Below are 18,680 nucleotides of genomic sequence, written 5' to 3'. Positions count from 1 at the left end.
AAATCAAGATCAAGATCAAGTTTGAGTTTTGTTATCAATATTTGCATAATATTTGCAAAGTCTATCGATCGCAATATAGTGGGTGATATAAAAAGGCTAATTCAATTTGAATTCAATTTAATATTTGGTTTGCGAAAAGTCATGGCTCTCAAGTGTCACGCACTGACAGTCACTCATTTCAGTCTCTTGTCACACACTCCCGCCACACATCTAATTTCTCATTCTAAAAAAACAAAATCGGACGTGAAGCGGCCCACCGAGAACTCTTCCGATTACCCACCCCGGGTACAACACCGGCGGCCTCCTATGGACCTCATCACCTCTAAGAACCTTTTTGTAGAACATTTAGAACAAGATATATTTAGATGCAACACAAACGTTATAGTAAAACAATAACATAGCAGGCATGACTCCACTGTATAATATATAATAATAATATTAACATTGTAGCATAACATAAGTTATCAAAAAATTCAACAAATAATAGAAATCTGAAAAATAGTGCTTGGTTTGTAATCCAATCAAATAACACACTATATGTACTTCCTTCACTGGCAGCTGGGTGGCGTGCTGGTTCAACCAGGTTTGGTGACGCAACCATCGGCAGAGGAGAGGAAGAGAGGCCGAGAGGACGGCAGATACCGCACCTTCAACCAAGGTAAGTGAACAAAGACCAACTATACTTAATACAAAGTGAAAGGTCTACAAGATAATATGTTGCACTTTTTCTTTAGTTATTTATCTTACTAAATGGATTGTGGACGAGCTATGTGCCACGATTTTCTATTTGGTGACAAAGGACCCACTCTATTTTAGTAGATAAGTAGCTAACGTTTACTAGCTAACTTTCCCTTAGCCATTGGCTTTTGGTAACTTCAAGTTGTCAAGTTTGTAAAAAATAGAAATAGTTGTTTTCTGTTAACACTTTCAAAATAAAACACAAACTAACAAAGATGGACTGAAACACGTTTGCCTGAAAAAGTGGCAGTCTTATTTTGAAGGACATATCCGCTATCATTTAAACACTAATCTGTGTGACTTGATGGAGATTGGAACTTTAATAGCTAGCTAACTAGCTAGCTGTTAGCGGATTCAAGCATTTGTTTATTAACTGTTTAAAGAAACTACGCACCCTTTAAAGTTAAATGTTTTTGAATCAGGACAACGTCAAAGAACGTTGACTTTTAAGTTGCATTGCTCCCTGTTTGTATTTAACTTTAAGGCAGCTGGTTAAGCACGTATTGCTGCGTGGCAACAGAAACTAACAACTAACAACTTTGGTAGCTAACGTTAGCTACGTGTCGTTGACAAAAAGGTCAACTTCAGCTTGGCTTCTTTAGGCTTATAACCAGACAGCCTTTCTAATCAAAACTGCAACCGAGAATGTTGGTTGTACGCTCTTATGAACTTTTTGGTATCTCATCAAGCGGTGGCTAAACATGGCATGTCAATGGATATTATGGCCGAAGTATTTAAATATGGAGAGTTAAACATTGCTTACAAAATGGAAATTCCTCCAAGTTTAGTGCACATAATAATGTGCGTTTGAATGTTTCAGGCCACATTCGCATCGGCCAGTATGATCAAGCCTAGAGGAAGTCGTCTTCAGTAAATAGCTGTTGGCTCTTTCTTTTGAATTGACTGCCCAGGTTGCAGGTGTTAATGCAGAGGGCAATTATTCCAGTGTTCGACTTTCCTTAAATCTGCATCTTTTTAAGGGCCCAACTGTAAATGTATCTCCCAGAGTGAATCTCCCATCAGTCCTTGCACAAATCTGATTTCCCCATAGTTTCTTCATAACTTCACAATGTTATCAACACAGCTCAGCAACATGCTTTCCTTCCTCTTTTTCTGGGCCAACAGTCATCTCATTTTATAGCTCCGTTTTTAGGGATCAACTCATTGTCGTATAATCTAACTTTGCTGCTGCTTCTTCCAACCTTCTATTACCCAAGCCTCCCTGTTCTTAGCTCGGTGGCAGCGTTCTAAATAGGGCATGTGTTTCCAGCAGCGTGGACTGAGTGCGGATGCATTGTGCTGTGTGTGTGTATGTCTCTCCAGGTAAAGCATGGCAATGACTGGCCCAAGCTCGTGCTCCTCCATGAGTAACCACACCAAGGAGCGGGTCACTATGGCCAAAGTGACCCTGGAGAACTTCTACAGCAACCTCATTGCCCAGCACGAGGAGAGAGAGATGAGGTAAAGTCTACACACTTCAGATCCACACATGTCATGATTCAGCACGGTGACCACACACTCCGAAATGCACACAGATTTCTGCAGCAGGGCCGAGATCCTCCTTGTGGCACTGGCAAGCAATGGCAACCGAGTGGCACCGTGTGGCACCGAGTGGCACGCAGTGGCACGTCAGTGGCAAAACAAGTCAAGCGAGTGGCAATTGCCAGTAATTCAGTGGCAAGTCCGGAGCGAGCGTCTCAGTGGCACGCTGAGTGGGCGGAGCCAAGTTTTCCTAGAAAACGGCCGTTGACGTTAATACCTTTTTATTTAATTTTATTTATTTATTTGAGACAAGTGAGCGCTCGTTTTCCAGAGCAGGGGCTCGTTTTAGCTTTGGACCAGATACTGGCCACTGCGATCTCATGTCTGCGGGTTCCGTGTGGGGGCGGGCGGGGGTCCGTGTGGAGGTTCCGCGGGGATGTGGTGGTCCTCGGCCGGGAGCGACACGGCGGGGTTGCGGGGGGCTCCGCGAGGGGGGGTTTTGGCGTGTTCCGTGTGTGTGTTTGTGGGGGGGGTGTTCCTTGGGTTACTGTGGGGTAACCCAAATAAATAAAAATAAATAAATAAAAGGTATTAACGTCAACGGCCGTTTTCTAGGAAAACTTGGCTCCGCCCACTCAGCGTACCACTGAGACGCTCGCTCCGGACTTGCCACTGAATTACTGGCAATTGCCACTCGCTTGCCTTGTTTTGCCACTGACGTGCCACTGCGTGCCACTCGGTGCCACACGGTGCCACTCGGTTGCCATTGCTTGCCAGTGCCACAAGGAGGATCTCGCTGTCTCTCGATTTCTGAGGGACACAATAGCGTAACTTCAGGCTAAACTATTCTAACCATTTCATTTCTGCGTGAAAGGGAAACAATATTCTTTTGCCAATGATTGATACTCGAATGTCTTTGTTTGCATTTCGTTCAAAGATGTGGCTTATGTCAGAATTTGGTTTAAGCAACATCACTTCCGGTTGGGACAAGTGTCATCAGTGTCCTCCTCAATGTCTCGGTGGTTTTAATGTGGAGGCTGGGGGATTTTTGTATTCTTCATTCATTTGTATTTATTTTAATCAGTCATTGATGATGGGGAAACATTTTTCAGTAAATGTTGGTTTGAGGCCCAGGAAAGCATCAGTTTTAACTCCAGACTGTCATCATATCACACAGGCTGTGATAAATGGGTCAGATTTCCAGACCTTTTAAGTCATTTGGATTCATAAATGGATGCTTTTGCATGTAGTTTGTAAATACATTGCATAATTTCGAAACCTAATAGTTATTTTTCTTGCCATTGTTTGCACTTCCATGACAAATGTGATGGGGTGGGCCGTGCATGCACGACTTTGTTGCTAGGAACTGTGATAACGGCCATATTGTGTCCTCAGGCAGCAGAAGCTGGAGAAAGTGATGGATCAGGAGGGCTTGGCAGATGAAGAGGTGAATGACAAACACATGCAGTTTTCTCTCAAGTTTTTCTCAATCCCTGTCTTTCTGTTGAAAGGAACATCTCTGAGTGTTCATGAAGCATTATATTTGGCTTAAAGCCCCCCCCTCTCCTTCTCAAAAGCTGTAATCCTTGGTGAAAACTAAATAGTGTGTTTGAAAAGGGATGTCTGTGCTTTTCAGAAACGTATCCGGCGTTCTCAGCATGCAAGGAAAGAGACTGAGTTCTTGCGTCTGAAACGGACTCGCCTGGGTCTGGAGGACTTTGAGTCCCTGAAGGTGATTGGCCGGGGAGCTTTTGGAGAGGTAAAGGCTGTTTCATTCATACATACCATCAAACACCATCAGATCACAATGTCACAAAGCAGTGAGCTAATCTGTCATTAGGAACTCACTGAAGTCTCAGGTTAAACCCAATGGCTGAGATAAATTAGCTTTGTGGCCTTTGCCTTCAGGTTCGTCTGGTGCAGAAGAAAGACACCGGACATGTGTATGCCATGAAGATCCTTCGTAAAGCCGACATGCTGGAGAAGGAGCAGGTAAGGGGAAGTAACGCACCCACACACAGGACTGCTGCTGAAGTGTGTGTGCGTGCGCCCGCCCGCCCCTCTAATTCCCCTTCTGTGGGTTAGGTTGGTCATATTCGAGCGGAGCGGGACATTCTGGTGGAGGCTGACAGCCTGTGGGTGGTCAAAATGTTCTACAGCTTCCAGGATAAGATGAACCTCTACTTAATTATGGAGTTCCTTCCTGGAGGTAGGATACACTCTACAACATGATGCTGTGGGGGGAGCAGAACCTTCTCAGGTTGACTGTTGTGTCTGCTGTTACGACGCAGGTGACATGATGACTCTGCTGATGAAGAAGGACACTTTGGCGGAGGAGGCCACTCAATTCTACATCGCTGAGACGGTGCTGGCAATCGACTCCATCCACCAGCTGGGCTTCATCCACAGAGACATCAAACCAGACAACCTGCTGCTGGACTCCAGGGTGAGTTCAATTGAAAGTTATGTCACATATGCTGAGCTTTGTTAGCCTTTATTTTATAGGGTAGCCAGCAGGAGGGCGGAGATACCAGGAACTTCCAGTGCTTCAATTCTTAACCTGAGTGTGTGTCTGATCATATTGTGTCTTTGTGTCATCCAGGGTCATGTGAAACTGTCTGACTTTGGTCTGTGCACGGGGCTGAAGAGGGCTCACCGTACCGAGTTTTACAAGAACCTGAACCACAGCCTGCCCAGTGACCTCAGTAAGCAAAGTCAGTCAACCCCCTTCATTTATTTCCATTATTAACATGCACACGTCTGTTGAATCATGCAAGTGTGTTATTTGTACACATTTGTACATACCAGAGATGCTCACGAGTCCCAAAGCTTGAAGTCGAGTCTAAAGTCTTTCGAGGACGACTCTCAAGTCGAGTCTGAAGTCACCGTGTGTGCGACTCGAGTCACACTCGAGTCAGAGTCTCAAACTCGAGTCCCCATCTCTTATCATCGTCCCTTTTACCGTAGAAAACCATACCAACAACTTTTTACACCTCCTTTACTCTTTACTTAATTTTTTTTTGTGGTTTTTCCCATAAAATGAAAATACGAAGCAGAGCCGCTAAACTGGAAGTTCGTAGATTTTCACAGTAAGAATCGACGCAACCGTCTGTAATGACAGCGGTTACCAGGGTAACAAGAGGAGAAAAGTTCATTAACGGGTATAAATAAATAATCCTGGTCTGACGGGATGTAGCAGTAGTTGACTACGCTCGCTGCTCTTGGCTCTGATATTTAAAAGTCAGTCAACCCCCTTCATTTATTTCCATTATTAACATGCACACGTCTGTTGAATCATGCAAGTGTGTTATTTGTACACATTTGTACATACCAGAGATGCTCACGAGTCCCAAAGCTTAAGGTAGAGTCTGAAGTCTTTCGAGGACGAGTATCAAGTCGAGTCCCCATCTCTGGTACATACACTATATTACCGAGTTGCTTAGCTTTCTGTGATTATATTGTGACTAAGAGGCAGCACGTCTTTTCTCAATCAGCCTTCCAGAACATGAACTCCAAGAGGAAAGCAGAGACGTGGAAGAGGAACAGGAGGCAGCTGGTAGGTCTGAAACAAGATGTAATGACGCACAAGAGCATTTCTCGAATGAATGAATGAATACAGCACTATTTACTAAGGAACAACCATTTCAGGGTTTTACTCCCGTCATAAAGCTAACAAGTTTGTCACAGAAGAAGCTATGCAATTTAAAATGGTGGTTAGCAATGGATTAGCTAACCACCATGACACACTGTCGTACTTATTTGGTATTGACTGAAATGTGTTTTGTAGTGTGAAAATGGCACTACGAGACTATTCTATTCTACTATGAGGCAGAGTTCTTGAAAAGTAAATATTGTTTGGAGGAGCTGTAATGTTTCAGAAGGGCCGCTTCTTTAGTTAAAAGTGGTGTAACGGATCTGTTCAGATGAATTCTGAACCGTAGATCAATGACTATTTCATTTTTTAATAGTTTAATCATCTTGGTGTGCTATAAAGTTGTACTGTTGATGTTCCTTTTTATAGTAACAAGTCCCTGAATTAATGTTGCACGGTGTATCGATATTGTGGTACCATTATGTTATAAACGATACCATTTAGCATATTTTTGGTATTTATATTACCTTAAAACAGCGCAATCTGAGTTCGCTCCCTGCTCCGCTCTTAGTCATGCTGCCTGCAGGCGTTGACAGGCGGGCAGAAGAGGGGCGGGTAGGAAGGACTGCCTAGTGCACGCAGCCAGTGATTGCAGAGGGTTCTCATGTGCACAAGCTCTCGCCGACCGTCCCCGACTTGTTGGGGAAAAAATGCCAAAGTGAAATGTAGTAATTTGGCTATGTTACATAGCCGGTTGCAATCATTGCTACAATGGCACCATGTAGTTTTCACTAATGGCGCGTTTCCACCGAGCGGAACGGGTCGGTACCCTTTTATTTGTGTCTCCACTGCCAAAAGTTGAGAAAAGTACCAAAAATCCGAACCGTACCGTACCACTTTTTGGGTACCCTGCCGTTGGGGTACCTGGCACAGTTGTTTGGTACTAAAGGGTGGAGCTGGACTCACTGCAGAAACGTTGATTGGTTGAAAGAGTGTCGTCATTTGCGCGTCCCGTAAGGGACAAGACAACACACGAGGCGCCATTTTTAAACACCGCAACAATGTCGCCGCGCAGCATTTACTTTAACAGCCACATATCGAGAAGCAAGAACAGGATCGGCTGTATGTCCTCCATTGTTGTTTGCGGTTAGCTTTCAGTTTTCGCGCGATCGAATGACGCCAATCTACTTTCCGTCCAATACCACGCCTATAAAGTGACGTAACCACTACTTTCTGGAATACACCACGCCTATCAAGTAAGGATACTGTTGGCGGTGGAAACGCCAACAGACCCGACCCGCACCGCACCGTACCGTTAGATCTTGCTGTAGGCTAAAACCAATATTAATGCCAGATCTGAAGCGCCCCTATCCTGGTCTGTCAGTGACGAGGGTGAAGCATTTAGGGAAGGGTCCTAACTAGGCTAAAACTATTACATCAATTATTCAACATAATTCATGTAACATTAATTATTTGTTTCAAATTTGGATACCTTCCTTTTTTTCGTTATGATGTAAAACCAGAGCCAACAGTTCTTTTGAACTTAATAAATGGAATGCAAAGTTGTATTTCACTCCTCCCCTTTTCTTTGCTGATCTGAACCATGACTCTTGATGTGTGACCCGTTGCATCCTACAAAGTAAGGTTTAACATGATCATTTTAAACAGTCATGTCATTATTAATAGATAAAGGTGAAGGGTTGGTAGTCAAAATCATTGAATATATATGCATAACCTTTTGATCCAGTTACGTATATGAAAACATTTTTAAATTGAAACTAGATGAAGTGGGCTCCGTATGCAGTTGTCCTTAATCCCTACATTTAATTTCAGATGTTGCTACATCACAGTGCACAGTCACATGACATAACTTTGTCCCCAACTGAGCTCTGTCCGGCTCATTGTCTTTCTGTTGCCCACTCTCAGGCATTCTCCACTGTAGGAACCCCCGACTACATCGCTCCAGAAGTCTTCATGCAAAATGGATACAACAAGCTGTGCGATTGGTGGAGCCTGGGTGTCATCATGTACGAGATGCTGATAGGTAACTGACTAGTTGATAGACACCACCTGATTAACCTCAGCTGATTTGATGAACTCTATATATTTTATTAAACAATTGTTCAAATGAGTTAAGATAAATTGTTTATATGCTGGGACTCTCAAGCCCAAATGTAAAGCAGAAAAGGGGTAATTCAGAATTGAAGCACTTTATTTGAACTTTTTTAAATGCAGCTTACTTTTATTTAGTTAAGAGAGCGAACATTATTTATATTTGCAGTCACACATACGTATATGTTCAATTCTTTGTTACGTGACAATAAATATTGTCAAAGGAGTTTCAGCATCATACTGAATTAATTTGTTGTGTATTGATTACATGCAAATGTTGATACTCTATTTAATCACACTAGTGATTAAATAAGAGTTGTAAAGTAGTAAAATTATGATCTTTCGAACCTTTACTTATAGAAATTTTCACTAACTGGACCTCTTCACATTTTAGTTGAAGACCCCTGCTCTAAAGCAGTGGTTCTCAACTTGTCTGGCTCCGGGACCCACCTTTACTCCTTAATGACAAGCCGCGACCCAATTCGATCGGTCAACGGGGGGGGTGCTTCCGCGTTCGCTAGCGGTGTCGACGGGGGGGGGAGGGGTGCTTCCGCGTTCTAATTGCCGCGCTGACGGAAAACATGGACGGACGAGCTGGAAAAAAGACGAAACTTTTTTTTTTTTTAATTTTCCAATGCAAAGGCCCACGACCCACTACAAACGGGTGGGTCGCGACCTACCAGTTGAGAAACACTGCTCTAAAGGATGATTGGTGTTTTTGCTGCATGCAGGTTACCCTCCGTTCTGCTCGGAGACGCCTCAGGAGACGTACAGGAAGGTGATGAACTGGAGAGAGACGCTGACCTTTCCCCCAGAAGTGCCTATATCAGAGAAGGCCAAAGACCTGATCCTGAGGTACGGACACACCTCTTTTCAGTCTCTCATTGGATGGAACTGTAACATCCCTCCATGGTTTCATGTGTGCGGCGTTAAGTGAAGACGTGTTGTGGGCAGGTTCTGCTGTGAGGAGGAGCACCGAGTCGGTGCTGCAGGTGTGGAGGAGATCAAGTCCAATCCTTTCTTTGAGGGGGTGGACTATGACCATATCAGGTGGGCGACGTCGCCACAAGTTTATTTCAAAGAACAGTTATTACAGACTTTGATATGTCATTCTAAATCCATGGTACTGGGTGGTGTGTTTGTTTGTCTGCCACTAAGTAATGTTTATGAATATGTAACTGCTTTAGTCATTGATTCACTTTATTCAAGAATGAAACCGAGCATGCTTGTTTTCAGTGTTCCCTCTCAGGGAACTCGAGCTGCGTAAAGACGCTGTGTGAACGCCCCTGCGTGACCGCGTCATGAAGCACGTGTAAAATCTAACCAATGGCGAGCTGGTACGTTATAGGCGGGGACGCCGGACCAGGGCGCTATAAGGGACCCGAAAGGGCAGGACCATTCATCTCTGTGCCTTCATCTAGTGTGGTAGTGAAGTTTTTCCACCTAGTAATGGCTAAGCGGTATTGTCCAGTGTGTCCCCCCTTGCACCCGTTTATTACGGGCAGTGACTCAGACGACACGCCTGTGTGTTGTCTCCCTGGGCGTGGAGCACGCTCAGCTAGCCCTTGAGGGGGCTAGCTGTGCAGATGGTGTGTGGCAATCTCGTCTTTCCCGTCGAGCTCTTTTCACTGAGGAGCGGCTCGATGAGGCGTGCTCCCCGCGGCTCCGGTCCAGCTTGTGCCGAGGCAGAGCGCCAGATGTCTTCAAGGTGGGGATCACAAATGGATCTCGCGGAGGATTCCGGGACGGCTGAGGCCTTTTCCCGGCCCTTCACCGCGGGATCCAGGCGCTCGTTTCCGGCGTCGGAGGCACGCTCCGCGGCTCTGAGGAGCTGGACGTGGTGAGCGTAGAGGCAGCGGAGGCTGACGCCGAGGCGACTCATTCCTCCGCTGCCGCCGAAAGAAAAGGAGATCTGCTGGAGGTCCTCACAGAGCCGCTGACAGGTTCCATATCAGCTGGCCGGCGGGTAAACAACAGCCTGCTGCTGCATGAACGGTTTCTGCCTTCCCGTAGAGTACCTCCGCGCCGGTGCTTGCCTTTCTTCCCGGACATCCACGCTGAGGTGTCGGCGTCCTAGGGAAGCCGGTCTCCGCTCGCGTTTACAACCCGCGTGCGGCTTTGCATTAGTCAGCGGCGGAGGCTAAGCGACATGGCTATGCTAGCATACCGGCCGCGGATGCGGCCCTGGCTCGGCGGCAGTGCAGGCGGCTTCCTGCCTGCATGCGATGGTGCTACCTCGTAAGAGCCCGTCGGCGCCACGTCCTCCCATCACCTGGCGCAGCAGGAGAGCGTCGCGCTGCGTGCACCCCCCCGTCGAGGCTGGGCCGTAACGCTACACGCTCAGGCGGGGCCCTCTCGTGGCCGGACTGGTCTGAGGACGGCCGCCGCGAAGAAGGCTTCGTCCAGCAGGCCATGACGCCTTAAGGGGTCAGGGCGTGGAGGGTATCCCGACCAGAGGGGCTAGGGCGTCACCGCATTTTTCAGTGCTCCCTTCTCTCCGGGAGTCGGTCCGTTGTCCCCGCCGCCGCTTCGGGGCACGATCGGGTCCAGCGAGCGCGAGCCCGAGGGCCGTTCGCCCCCTCCGAGGAGGGTTCCGGCGCTACTACACTAGCGCTTCCCTGCCAGTACGCTGTTGCAGGGCGCTGTGTCTGTAAACCCGAGACGTCCAGAAACTTCTCGGGACGTCCAGAGGGGCCGGTGCCCCTGAGAGACTTATTGGGAGAGTGGCGTGCCCGCCCCAATGTATCTCAATGGGTCCTGCGCAGAATCGACGGAGGCTACGCCACCCAGTTCAGGTGGCGGCCCCCTCGATTTCGCGGGGTACTACACACTTTTGGTAGACCCCCAGCAGGCGCGGATATCGGAGCGAGAAGTACAGACCCTGCTGCGGATGGGAGCCTCGGAACGAGTTCTCCCTCCAGACAGAGAGTCGGGCTACTACAGCCGCTACTTCACCGTTCCAAAGGAGGATGGGGGTTTGCGTCCGAAAGGGAGAAGAGATACTAGATCTCCAACGTTTGAACTGCGCTGTTGCGGAGTTGAGCTTCAAGATGCTCACTATCAGGTCCGAGGACTGGTTTGTCACGGTAGCTCTCCAGGACGCTTATTTTCCATCCTCCCACGACAGGAAGTTCCTGAGGTTCGCTTTTGGGGAGAAAGCTTACCAATATTGGGCTCTTCCGTTCGGCCTAGCCCTCTCACCCCGTACGTTACCAAATGCATGGACGCTGCTCTGGCACCATTGCTTCTCCATGGCATCCGCATTTTGAACTACATAGACGACTGGTTGATTCTTGCGCCATCCGTGCGGCTGGCGACCCAACATCAAGGTGTTGTGCTTGCCCACATCAACCGTCTGGGGCTGAGACTCAATGCCAGGAAAAGCGTGCTGTCCACAGTGCATAGGACCACCTTCCTGGGCGTTGTTTGGGATTCGACCACGATCAGTCTCCCGCTCAAGTAGTTTCGATCCTCTCTGCAGTCAAGCAGGACAAGCTAGGCCAGCCACTCACTGTGAAACAGTTTTAGAGACTGTTAGGTCTCCTGGCAGCAGCATCCTACGTGATCCTTTGCGGCCCGTTACATTTGAGACTGTTGCAGTGGTGGCTCAGGGCCAAGGGGTTCTCCCCGAGGGGAAACCAGCGCCGTCTGATCAAGGTCACTCGGCGTTTCCTGCGGGCTCTGGCCATATGGGGGGGCTGACGCCCTGTCGAGACAGGGGCCGAGGCCCGGAGACTGGACTCCACCCCGAGGTGGTGGAGCTCCTGTGGAAAGGCGGTCTTACCGAGGTAGACCTGTTTGCCTTCAGAGAGACCACTCACTGTCCTCTGTGTTTCTCCCTCGCGCATCCTGCCCCAGGGCAGCATGAGATGTGAGATGCAGGGCATGTGCAGACATGACCTCGGCCATGCCTGTACGCCTTTTCCCCGGTTGCTCTGCTCCAGGGGGGTTCTGGTGAAGGTCCGTCAGGACGGTGGCCTACTGCTTGTAGCCCCGCTCTGGCCAGCCCTAGATGGTTCGCAGACTTTTTGTCGCTCCTCGCAGGCCCTCCGTTGGAGACCCCCATCGGGGTGGACCTGCTGTCTCAGGCGTCGGGGTCCATTGTTTACCCTCGCCTCGAGCTATGGAAACTGTCGGCATGGCCCTCGAGGGGACCCGCCTCCTAGGAGCCGGTCTCTCGACCGAAGTCTTGGAGACCATCCGCCACTCCAGAGCCCCCGCCACGAGGAAGGCGTACGCCGGTAGATGGAAGCTGCTCTCCCACTTGGTGTGGGCAATGACAGCTGGACCCAGTTAACTGCCCAGTCGGTTCAGTACTGGAGTTCCTGCAGGAGCGTTTTGCCACAGGTTTATTCCCGTCCACCATCAAAGTATATGTGACGGCCCTGTCGGCAGCCCATGCCCCACTAGACAGGCGTTCTCTGGGGAGACACCCGCTGGCATCCAGCTTCCTTCGTGGTACCCTGAGGCTAAGGCCAGCAGCCAGCACTAGAGTCCCGTGGGACTTGGCCATCGTACTAGAGGGTCTCTCCGGTGCTCCCTTCGAGCCCATGGCGGAGGTTGCAGTGAAGTATGTGGCTGTTAAGACCCTCTTCCTGCTCGCTATTTCTTCCCTCAAAAGAGTTGGAGGATATGCAAGCCCTCTCGGTGGCCCCATTGTCCTTGGAATTTGCACCCGGTATGGTGAAGGCGTTCTTCTCCCTTCCCCCGGCTACATTCCTAAGGTCCCGTCCGCTATGGTCGGGCCTATTGTGCTGCAGGCTTTCTGTCCTCCCCCGTTCCTGAGAAGAAAAAGCGTCGGACCAGGCGAAGCTTAACCTCCTCTGCCCATTCAGAGCCCTAGACCTGTACGTCCGCAGGACCTCCCTGTGTAGGCTCTCCGAACAGCTGTTTGTGTGTTCCGGGCCTCCCAAACACTGAGGGCCGGTAATTAGGCAGAGGATGAGCCAGTGGGTGGTTGAGGCCATCACACTTGCTTATGAATCGGCCGGCCAGCCCACACCTTTGCTGTCCGGGCCCATTCTACTAGGGGTATGGCGGCTTCTAAAGCCCTGTTGTCGGGAAGATTATCGCTGCACGACGTTTGCATGGCGGCAGGCTGGTCCTCTCCCCACACGTTCGTGAGGTTTTACCACCTTGGCCTTAACGCTACACCTGGAGCACAGGTGCTCGTCTGAGTGTGCGTTTTTAAAACTTCACACCACTGTTACTTGCTCATATGGTGAGTGGGTTTAGGGTTCCCACAGCGTCTTTACCCAGCTCGAGTTCCCTGAGAGGGAACGTCTCGTTTACGCAGCGTCTCGTTCCCTTCAGGGAACTCGAGCTGCGTAAACGTTCTGCCATACTCCCGACCTGCCCGTGGCACTCGATTCGGCCTTTCAGAGATGAAAGGTCCTGCCCTTCGGGTCCCTTTATAGCGCCCTGGTCCGGCGTCCCCGCCTATGACGTACCAGCTCGCCATTGGTTAGATTTTACACGTGCTTCATGACGCGGTCACGCAGGGGCGGTCACGCAGGGGCGTTCCCACAGCGTCTTTACGCAGCGTCTCGTTCCCTTCAGGGAACAAAGGTTACATACGTAACCGAGAGACGTTCCACTCAGTCCAATTCTCAGTCCCCCGTATTAACTCCCAGTCTCCCTTCACTTATCCAGAGAGCGACCAGCTGCCATTCCTATCGAGATCAAGAGCATCGACGACACCTCCAACTTCGACGAGTTCCCCGACTCCGACATCCTCACACCAACAGGTACTGGGCCCGTTTCTCTCAAACACCAGGCTCACCTTCTGCCTCTTCTGTGTGATCTAATTAAATTCAACCCCTCCTCCCACCAGTCGCCCCAGTGTCCAACCAGAGCGAGGTGGACCTGAAGAACAAAGACTGGGTCTTCATCAACTACACATACAAACGCTTCGAAGGCCTGACTGCTCGGGGAGCGATACCGTCCTACATGAAGTCTGGCAAGAGATGAGCACCTCCACACGGGCTCTTAACCGACACCCCTCCAAACCCTGAAGAGAGTCGTCCAAGGAGAGGAGCACCAGCGTGTTCCCTGAGGATCCTCGGTCACACAGAACTCTGAGAATAATAATAAAAAGGGGGGCTCAGTTTCACCCGCTACTTCTCCCAGCAACTGCTGCCTTGATTTCTGCAGGTGTTCACCTTTCTACTTCCTGCTCTCACGTGAGGGCCGAAGTGGAATTAAAGTGATTCTCTCTGCTTGCCTTTCTATGTTCCCCACTGGATGCACCCCAGATACCAGCACCCTTTTACATTCCCTATCCCAATCCAGCATCTTCTCCTCTCCAACCAGGACATTGCGCCGCTCTACTTCCTTCATGTGGACTCACCAACTCGGACATGGTCACTTGTGGAAGTGAATCAGGGATTTTGTCCAAATGTGTGTCTTTATGATTGTCCTCTGAAAGTGCTACTTGTTTCTGTCCTTAACCAAAGACTGAGCTGAATGCTATTTCTGCTTGATCTCGCTGTTTCCTCCCCTAATTTTGAGTTGCATTTTGTATTCGCAGGTGTTGCTTGTTTTTAAAAGAGTGATGCATTTTGTAGACACAAGAGCCTCGTTACATTTTGTCACAGAGACCCACTGAAGTAGTGCACCTTATGTGCTGTTTTATTCAGCAGAGTCTACAGCGCATTCCGGAGTGGGTTTTGGATTGTGTTTTTTTAATTTTTTTTAATTGGAATGCACCATTTGAGTTGTAATGAACGTGATGCAGACCTTTACCGTGGGGGGGAGGGGAAGAAACTAACGAATGCAATTGTTGTAGTCCCAGCAGCTGTTGTGAGCCGTTCGAGCCACTCTGCCTCTTTTAGCAGGAAACGTCAGTGAGCCGTGAACAACTGAACTCACCACAAGGCAGCCACAGTGTGGACTCACTTTTTAAATAAAGACGCACCGGGCTAAGCATCTTCCAGTGAACACCATATCCAACATGCTGTCATTTAATATGAATGTAAATTAAGTCTTACACAATTATTCCAAAATGCTGTTTGTGTGAATGTAGCCTGGACCATTCAGTTTCTCTTTCTGTTATTATTTATCTGTATCAGAGCACATGGCGTAGAGCCATGGAAGTCCATTTCCCAAGAAACAAGGGATTTTCAGCAAATATTGATAATCCTGACAAACTTTTGATTTGATCAGCATTTACTTCATTAACTCAGATCTCCTAATTCTAATGTCTGTCGTAGGGACATTAATCAGGAATTATCTGATGTTTACAGCTTTCAAAATGGTTTCCTTGTTTTTTACACTCGCATAGTTTGAATTTTTCAGAGATCACTTTTAAAGCGACCCATTATTTTATTGATTTTTTTTTTTCTCATGTTTTTTGCAGCAATGGGCTTTCATACGCAGCGCTGAGTCAAGGTTTTACTCGTAGTCTGTTATGTAAAACATATTGTGAAGATAATGGTAATGCATTTTAGAAAAGCATGCGGCGGAGCTTGCTTCTACAGCAGGGGTCACTATTTTATGTTCTTGGAATGCTGCAGCTCGGCATGTATCTTATTTTTTTACCAATGCAGATGGGTCAGCTTAAAGCAGTCGAGACATACTTTATTGATGCTGCCACTCTGTGTGTGTGTGAGAGAGAGAGGGAGAGTGTGAGAGAGAACCGATGTGGGTGTTGTTTACGGGTGATGCTCTGACGTGTGGTTGATCGTGTCATTGAGTCAGACGTGGTCTTTTTTTGGGGGGGGGGGGTGGGTGTACATTATTTAAACCACCATTCTCTTTGTAGCGCGTGGCTGTTTTCTGCTATTTGACAATGAAATACTCTGCACTTAGTGTGTTGTGTTGTTCTTCTCAACATCTGGATGAGTTAAAAATTATATTGAGAGGTTTTGCTTTTTGCTCAGAAATATATTTAATTGTAATGAATTGAAACAAAAAAGTTCAGCCTGATTCATAGAGCACAGACACCTTTTTTATGGTTGAATCAATGTGTTCATCTGTCTTCTGCCTTATTAATATTGGATTAAATGTAAAATAATCACTCATTACATTTAAATCTTCAATCTGTCATTTCATTCCATCCGTAGAGGCCGTTGACATACATATAGAGTACTACATGCAAACGCTGCCGGTATGTAAAGAAACACACCTTAAAATCCTCTACCTTTGTAATTTAAGTTTATTGGTTTTACAAAGAAGGTTGTTAGTAACAACCAAACAGAGCCAGAGGGTGGGTTTTAGCTTGTTTGTGTTGGTTTTATTGGGGCCCATCCGCCTGCAGTGTAATCAGTATGAATAAATGTGTTCTGTAAAGGCCTCAGTTTGTTAGAGAGCATTATTGAACAACAAGCATCATGAAGACCAAATGGCTCACTAAACAGCTCAGGGATAAAGATGTAGCGAAGTATGAAGCAGGGTTAGGTTACAAAAAAATATCCCAAACTTAACATTTAAAGAAGCACCATAAAATCCATCATCAAAAAATGGAACTGCAAACCCACTGTCCACCCAAACTGACAACGCAGACAAAGAGGAAATGAATCCGTCCACAGGACAATTATTAGCCGTGTAGTCCAATAATCTGGCCAATGGAAGAGTGACAAGAAGAAAGCCGCTGTTGAAAGTAAACCATAAGGAATCCTGTTTTGCCGGAGTTCGCCACAAATCATGTGGGAGACACAGCAAACATGTGGAAGAAGGTCCTGTGGTCAGATAAAACCAAAATGGAACGTTTTGGCCTCAATGTAAAACGCTGTCAGGCTGTAGGGATGCTTCTCTTCAGCAGGTACAGGGAAAAGAGTCAGATCTCAATCCAATTGAGAATCTATGGCAGGATTTGAAAATCGCCTTTCACAGATGTCTCCATCCAATCTTGACCTCATAACCAGAGCTTGTTCTCAAAATAAAAATATAGTCCTAAATGAGAATATAGTAAAGATAAAAAACATGCAGCTCAATCCAGTTATGTTCCCATAAAAACACAGATGTGCTTCTTTCTTTGATTAATATGCGTAATTAACTTCATAAATGGGATATGCTTTTTTATCAAATGCTTTCAGCTGAGGTCAGGTCTGGAGGTCAAGTTTTGTCAAAGTGGGAGAGGGAGAAAAAGACCATATCTCACACGGACAGATATGTTCATAGTGTGTGTGTGTTTAAATCACAGTAGATGGATGCAGATCGATTAAAGCCTGTTTAATCGATCTGAATCATGTTCATGCCCTGCAGCACCTGAATGGGCTCCATCATGTTAAGAAGAGAACTCTGTGATATTATATAGCTTGGGGGCTCTGGAGTGGAGGATGGTCTCCACGACCTCGGTCAAGAGACCAGATTCTAAGAGGCGGGCCCGCTCAGGGGCCACACCCATAGTTTCCATAGCTCCGGGCGGGGGTGAACGATGGACCCCGACGCCTGCGACAGTAAGTCAGCCCTGATGGGAATCTCCATGGGAGGATCTGCGAGGAGCAATATAAGGTCCGCGAACCACACTCGGGCCGGCCAGAACGGGGCTACTAACAGTAGACTGACGCCGCCCTGATGGACCCTCTCCAGAACCCCTGGGAGAAGAGCAACCGGGGGAAAGGCGTACAGGTGTGCCCTCGGCCACCCCTGCACCATCGCATCCACCCCAAGCGGGGCGGGATGCGTGATGGAGAATCACAGAGGACAGACCACTCTAGCCAGCTTGTACTGGCCTCTAAGGGCGTTTTGGTCAGCCAACCAAACCACATCTTCAACAGCAACATTTCGTTCTTTGGTGTGCCATTTGTTCCTTATGAACAGGTTAGGCCCAGCCAATTGGCTCCACTTCGTCCAGAAGTTGTTTACCTCCGCTTAAATATGTTGAAGTCTTTTGTAGGGGCAGCCATGAAACTGGTAATCACCTGGGTCTCCCTTTGGATTGGCACGCCCTAAAAGCAGGGAATTCGTGGAGGACTCTACACAGTCTTCTCTGCTTTGAGTTCTTGCATCAATGGGTCTCTCATTTGCAAGGTTAGCTGCCATGAAGAGAAAAGTTTGGAATTCTCCCCATGTGAAAACACTAGGGCTGCAACAACGAATCGATGAAATCGAATAAAATCTATTATTAAAAGCGTTGGCAACGAATTTCATTATCGATTCGTTGTGTCGCGCGACTATTGTGTTTGAGTATTAAAAGAAAGTTGCGTGCGCCGCGCAGAGCTGAGAAAAAAAAAAGTTGAGCGCTCGCGCAGCAGAACACAAGAAAAAAAGCTCCGCCCAGCAGAGCATAGCTATGAAAAATAAATAAAGAGCAGCGCTGATGTAGAGGAAAGACCATCGGAGAGACCCGTAATACTGTTCAGAAACATGCGGAGGAAGAGAAGCCAATGCGACCTAAATCCTCCCAGGTATTTCACACTGAAATGGGGGGTGCGGGTCCTAGCGGGCAACGGGGGGGGGGGGGGGGGGGGGTGCTGCGGTTTTCTTTGCAGCGCCAGTAGTTTTACGTTCTAATCGCCGCGCTCGACTTCAAGGTGTAACCTTTATTATTGTTCGGTCTGAAACAGCGCGCCCAGTGACGGATGGTGTAGCAATATTGTTGTCCGGGTGGAAATCAGGAGAAAGGTCGGTCCGGAATATTTTCGGGAGGGGCTTTGAAATTCGGGAGGGTTGACATGTCTGATTGTAAGATATGCAAAAGCGACATGGCCTGGCACAGGAGCACCACGGCAATGATTCATGATTTTGTGCCTAATATATTTAATTTGGTGGCTGTAAAGTATACATCATGCGATGTGTGTATGTTTTTTGTGTT

General features: G+C 47.8%; 1 protein-coding gene across 2 annotated transcripts; it reads left to right on the top strand.

Moving 5' to 3' along the window:
- Positions 1-558: 558 nt before the first annotated feature.
- On the top strand, positions 559-15,277 carry stk38a (serine/threonine kinase 38a). 2 transcript variants are annotated; one of them, XM_037457666.2, is made up of 14 exons: positions 559-658; positions 2,062-2,199; positions 3,616-3,667; positions 3,857-3,979; positions 4,129-4,212; positions 4,306-4,429; positions 4,512-4,666; positions 4,823-4,925; positions 5,715-5,776; positions 7,739-7,856; positions 8,656-8,779; positions 8,879-8,974; positions 13,577-13,671; positions 13,758-15,277. In XM_037457666.2, exons 2-14 carry the CDS (start codon positions 2,069-2,071, stop codon positions 13,892-13,894), a joined length of 1,404 nt encoding a protein of 467 aa, XP_037313563.1. In that variant the 5' UTR covers positions 559-658; positions 2,062-2,068; the 3' UTR covers positions 13,895-15,277. The 2 variants fall into 2 exon arrangements, with proteins under 2 accessions (XP_037313563.1, XP_037313562.1); XM_037457665.2 differs by having other exon boundaries at positions 4,823-4,934.
- Positions 15,278-18,680: the final 3,403 nt, after the last annotated feature.

This window comes from Pungitius pungitius, chromosome 1 (assembly GCF_949316345.1).
Source record: "Pungitius pungitius chromosome 1, fPunPun2.1, whole genome shotgun sequence".
In the NCBI taxonomy this organism is placed as follows: Eukaryota; Metazoa; Chordata; class Actinopteri; order Perciformes; family Gasterosteidae; genus Pungitius; species Pungitius pungitius.
Note: the sequence above shows the minus strand (reverse complement) of the source record. Positions and strands in the feature narration are given on the sequence as shown.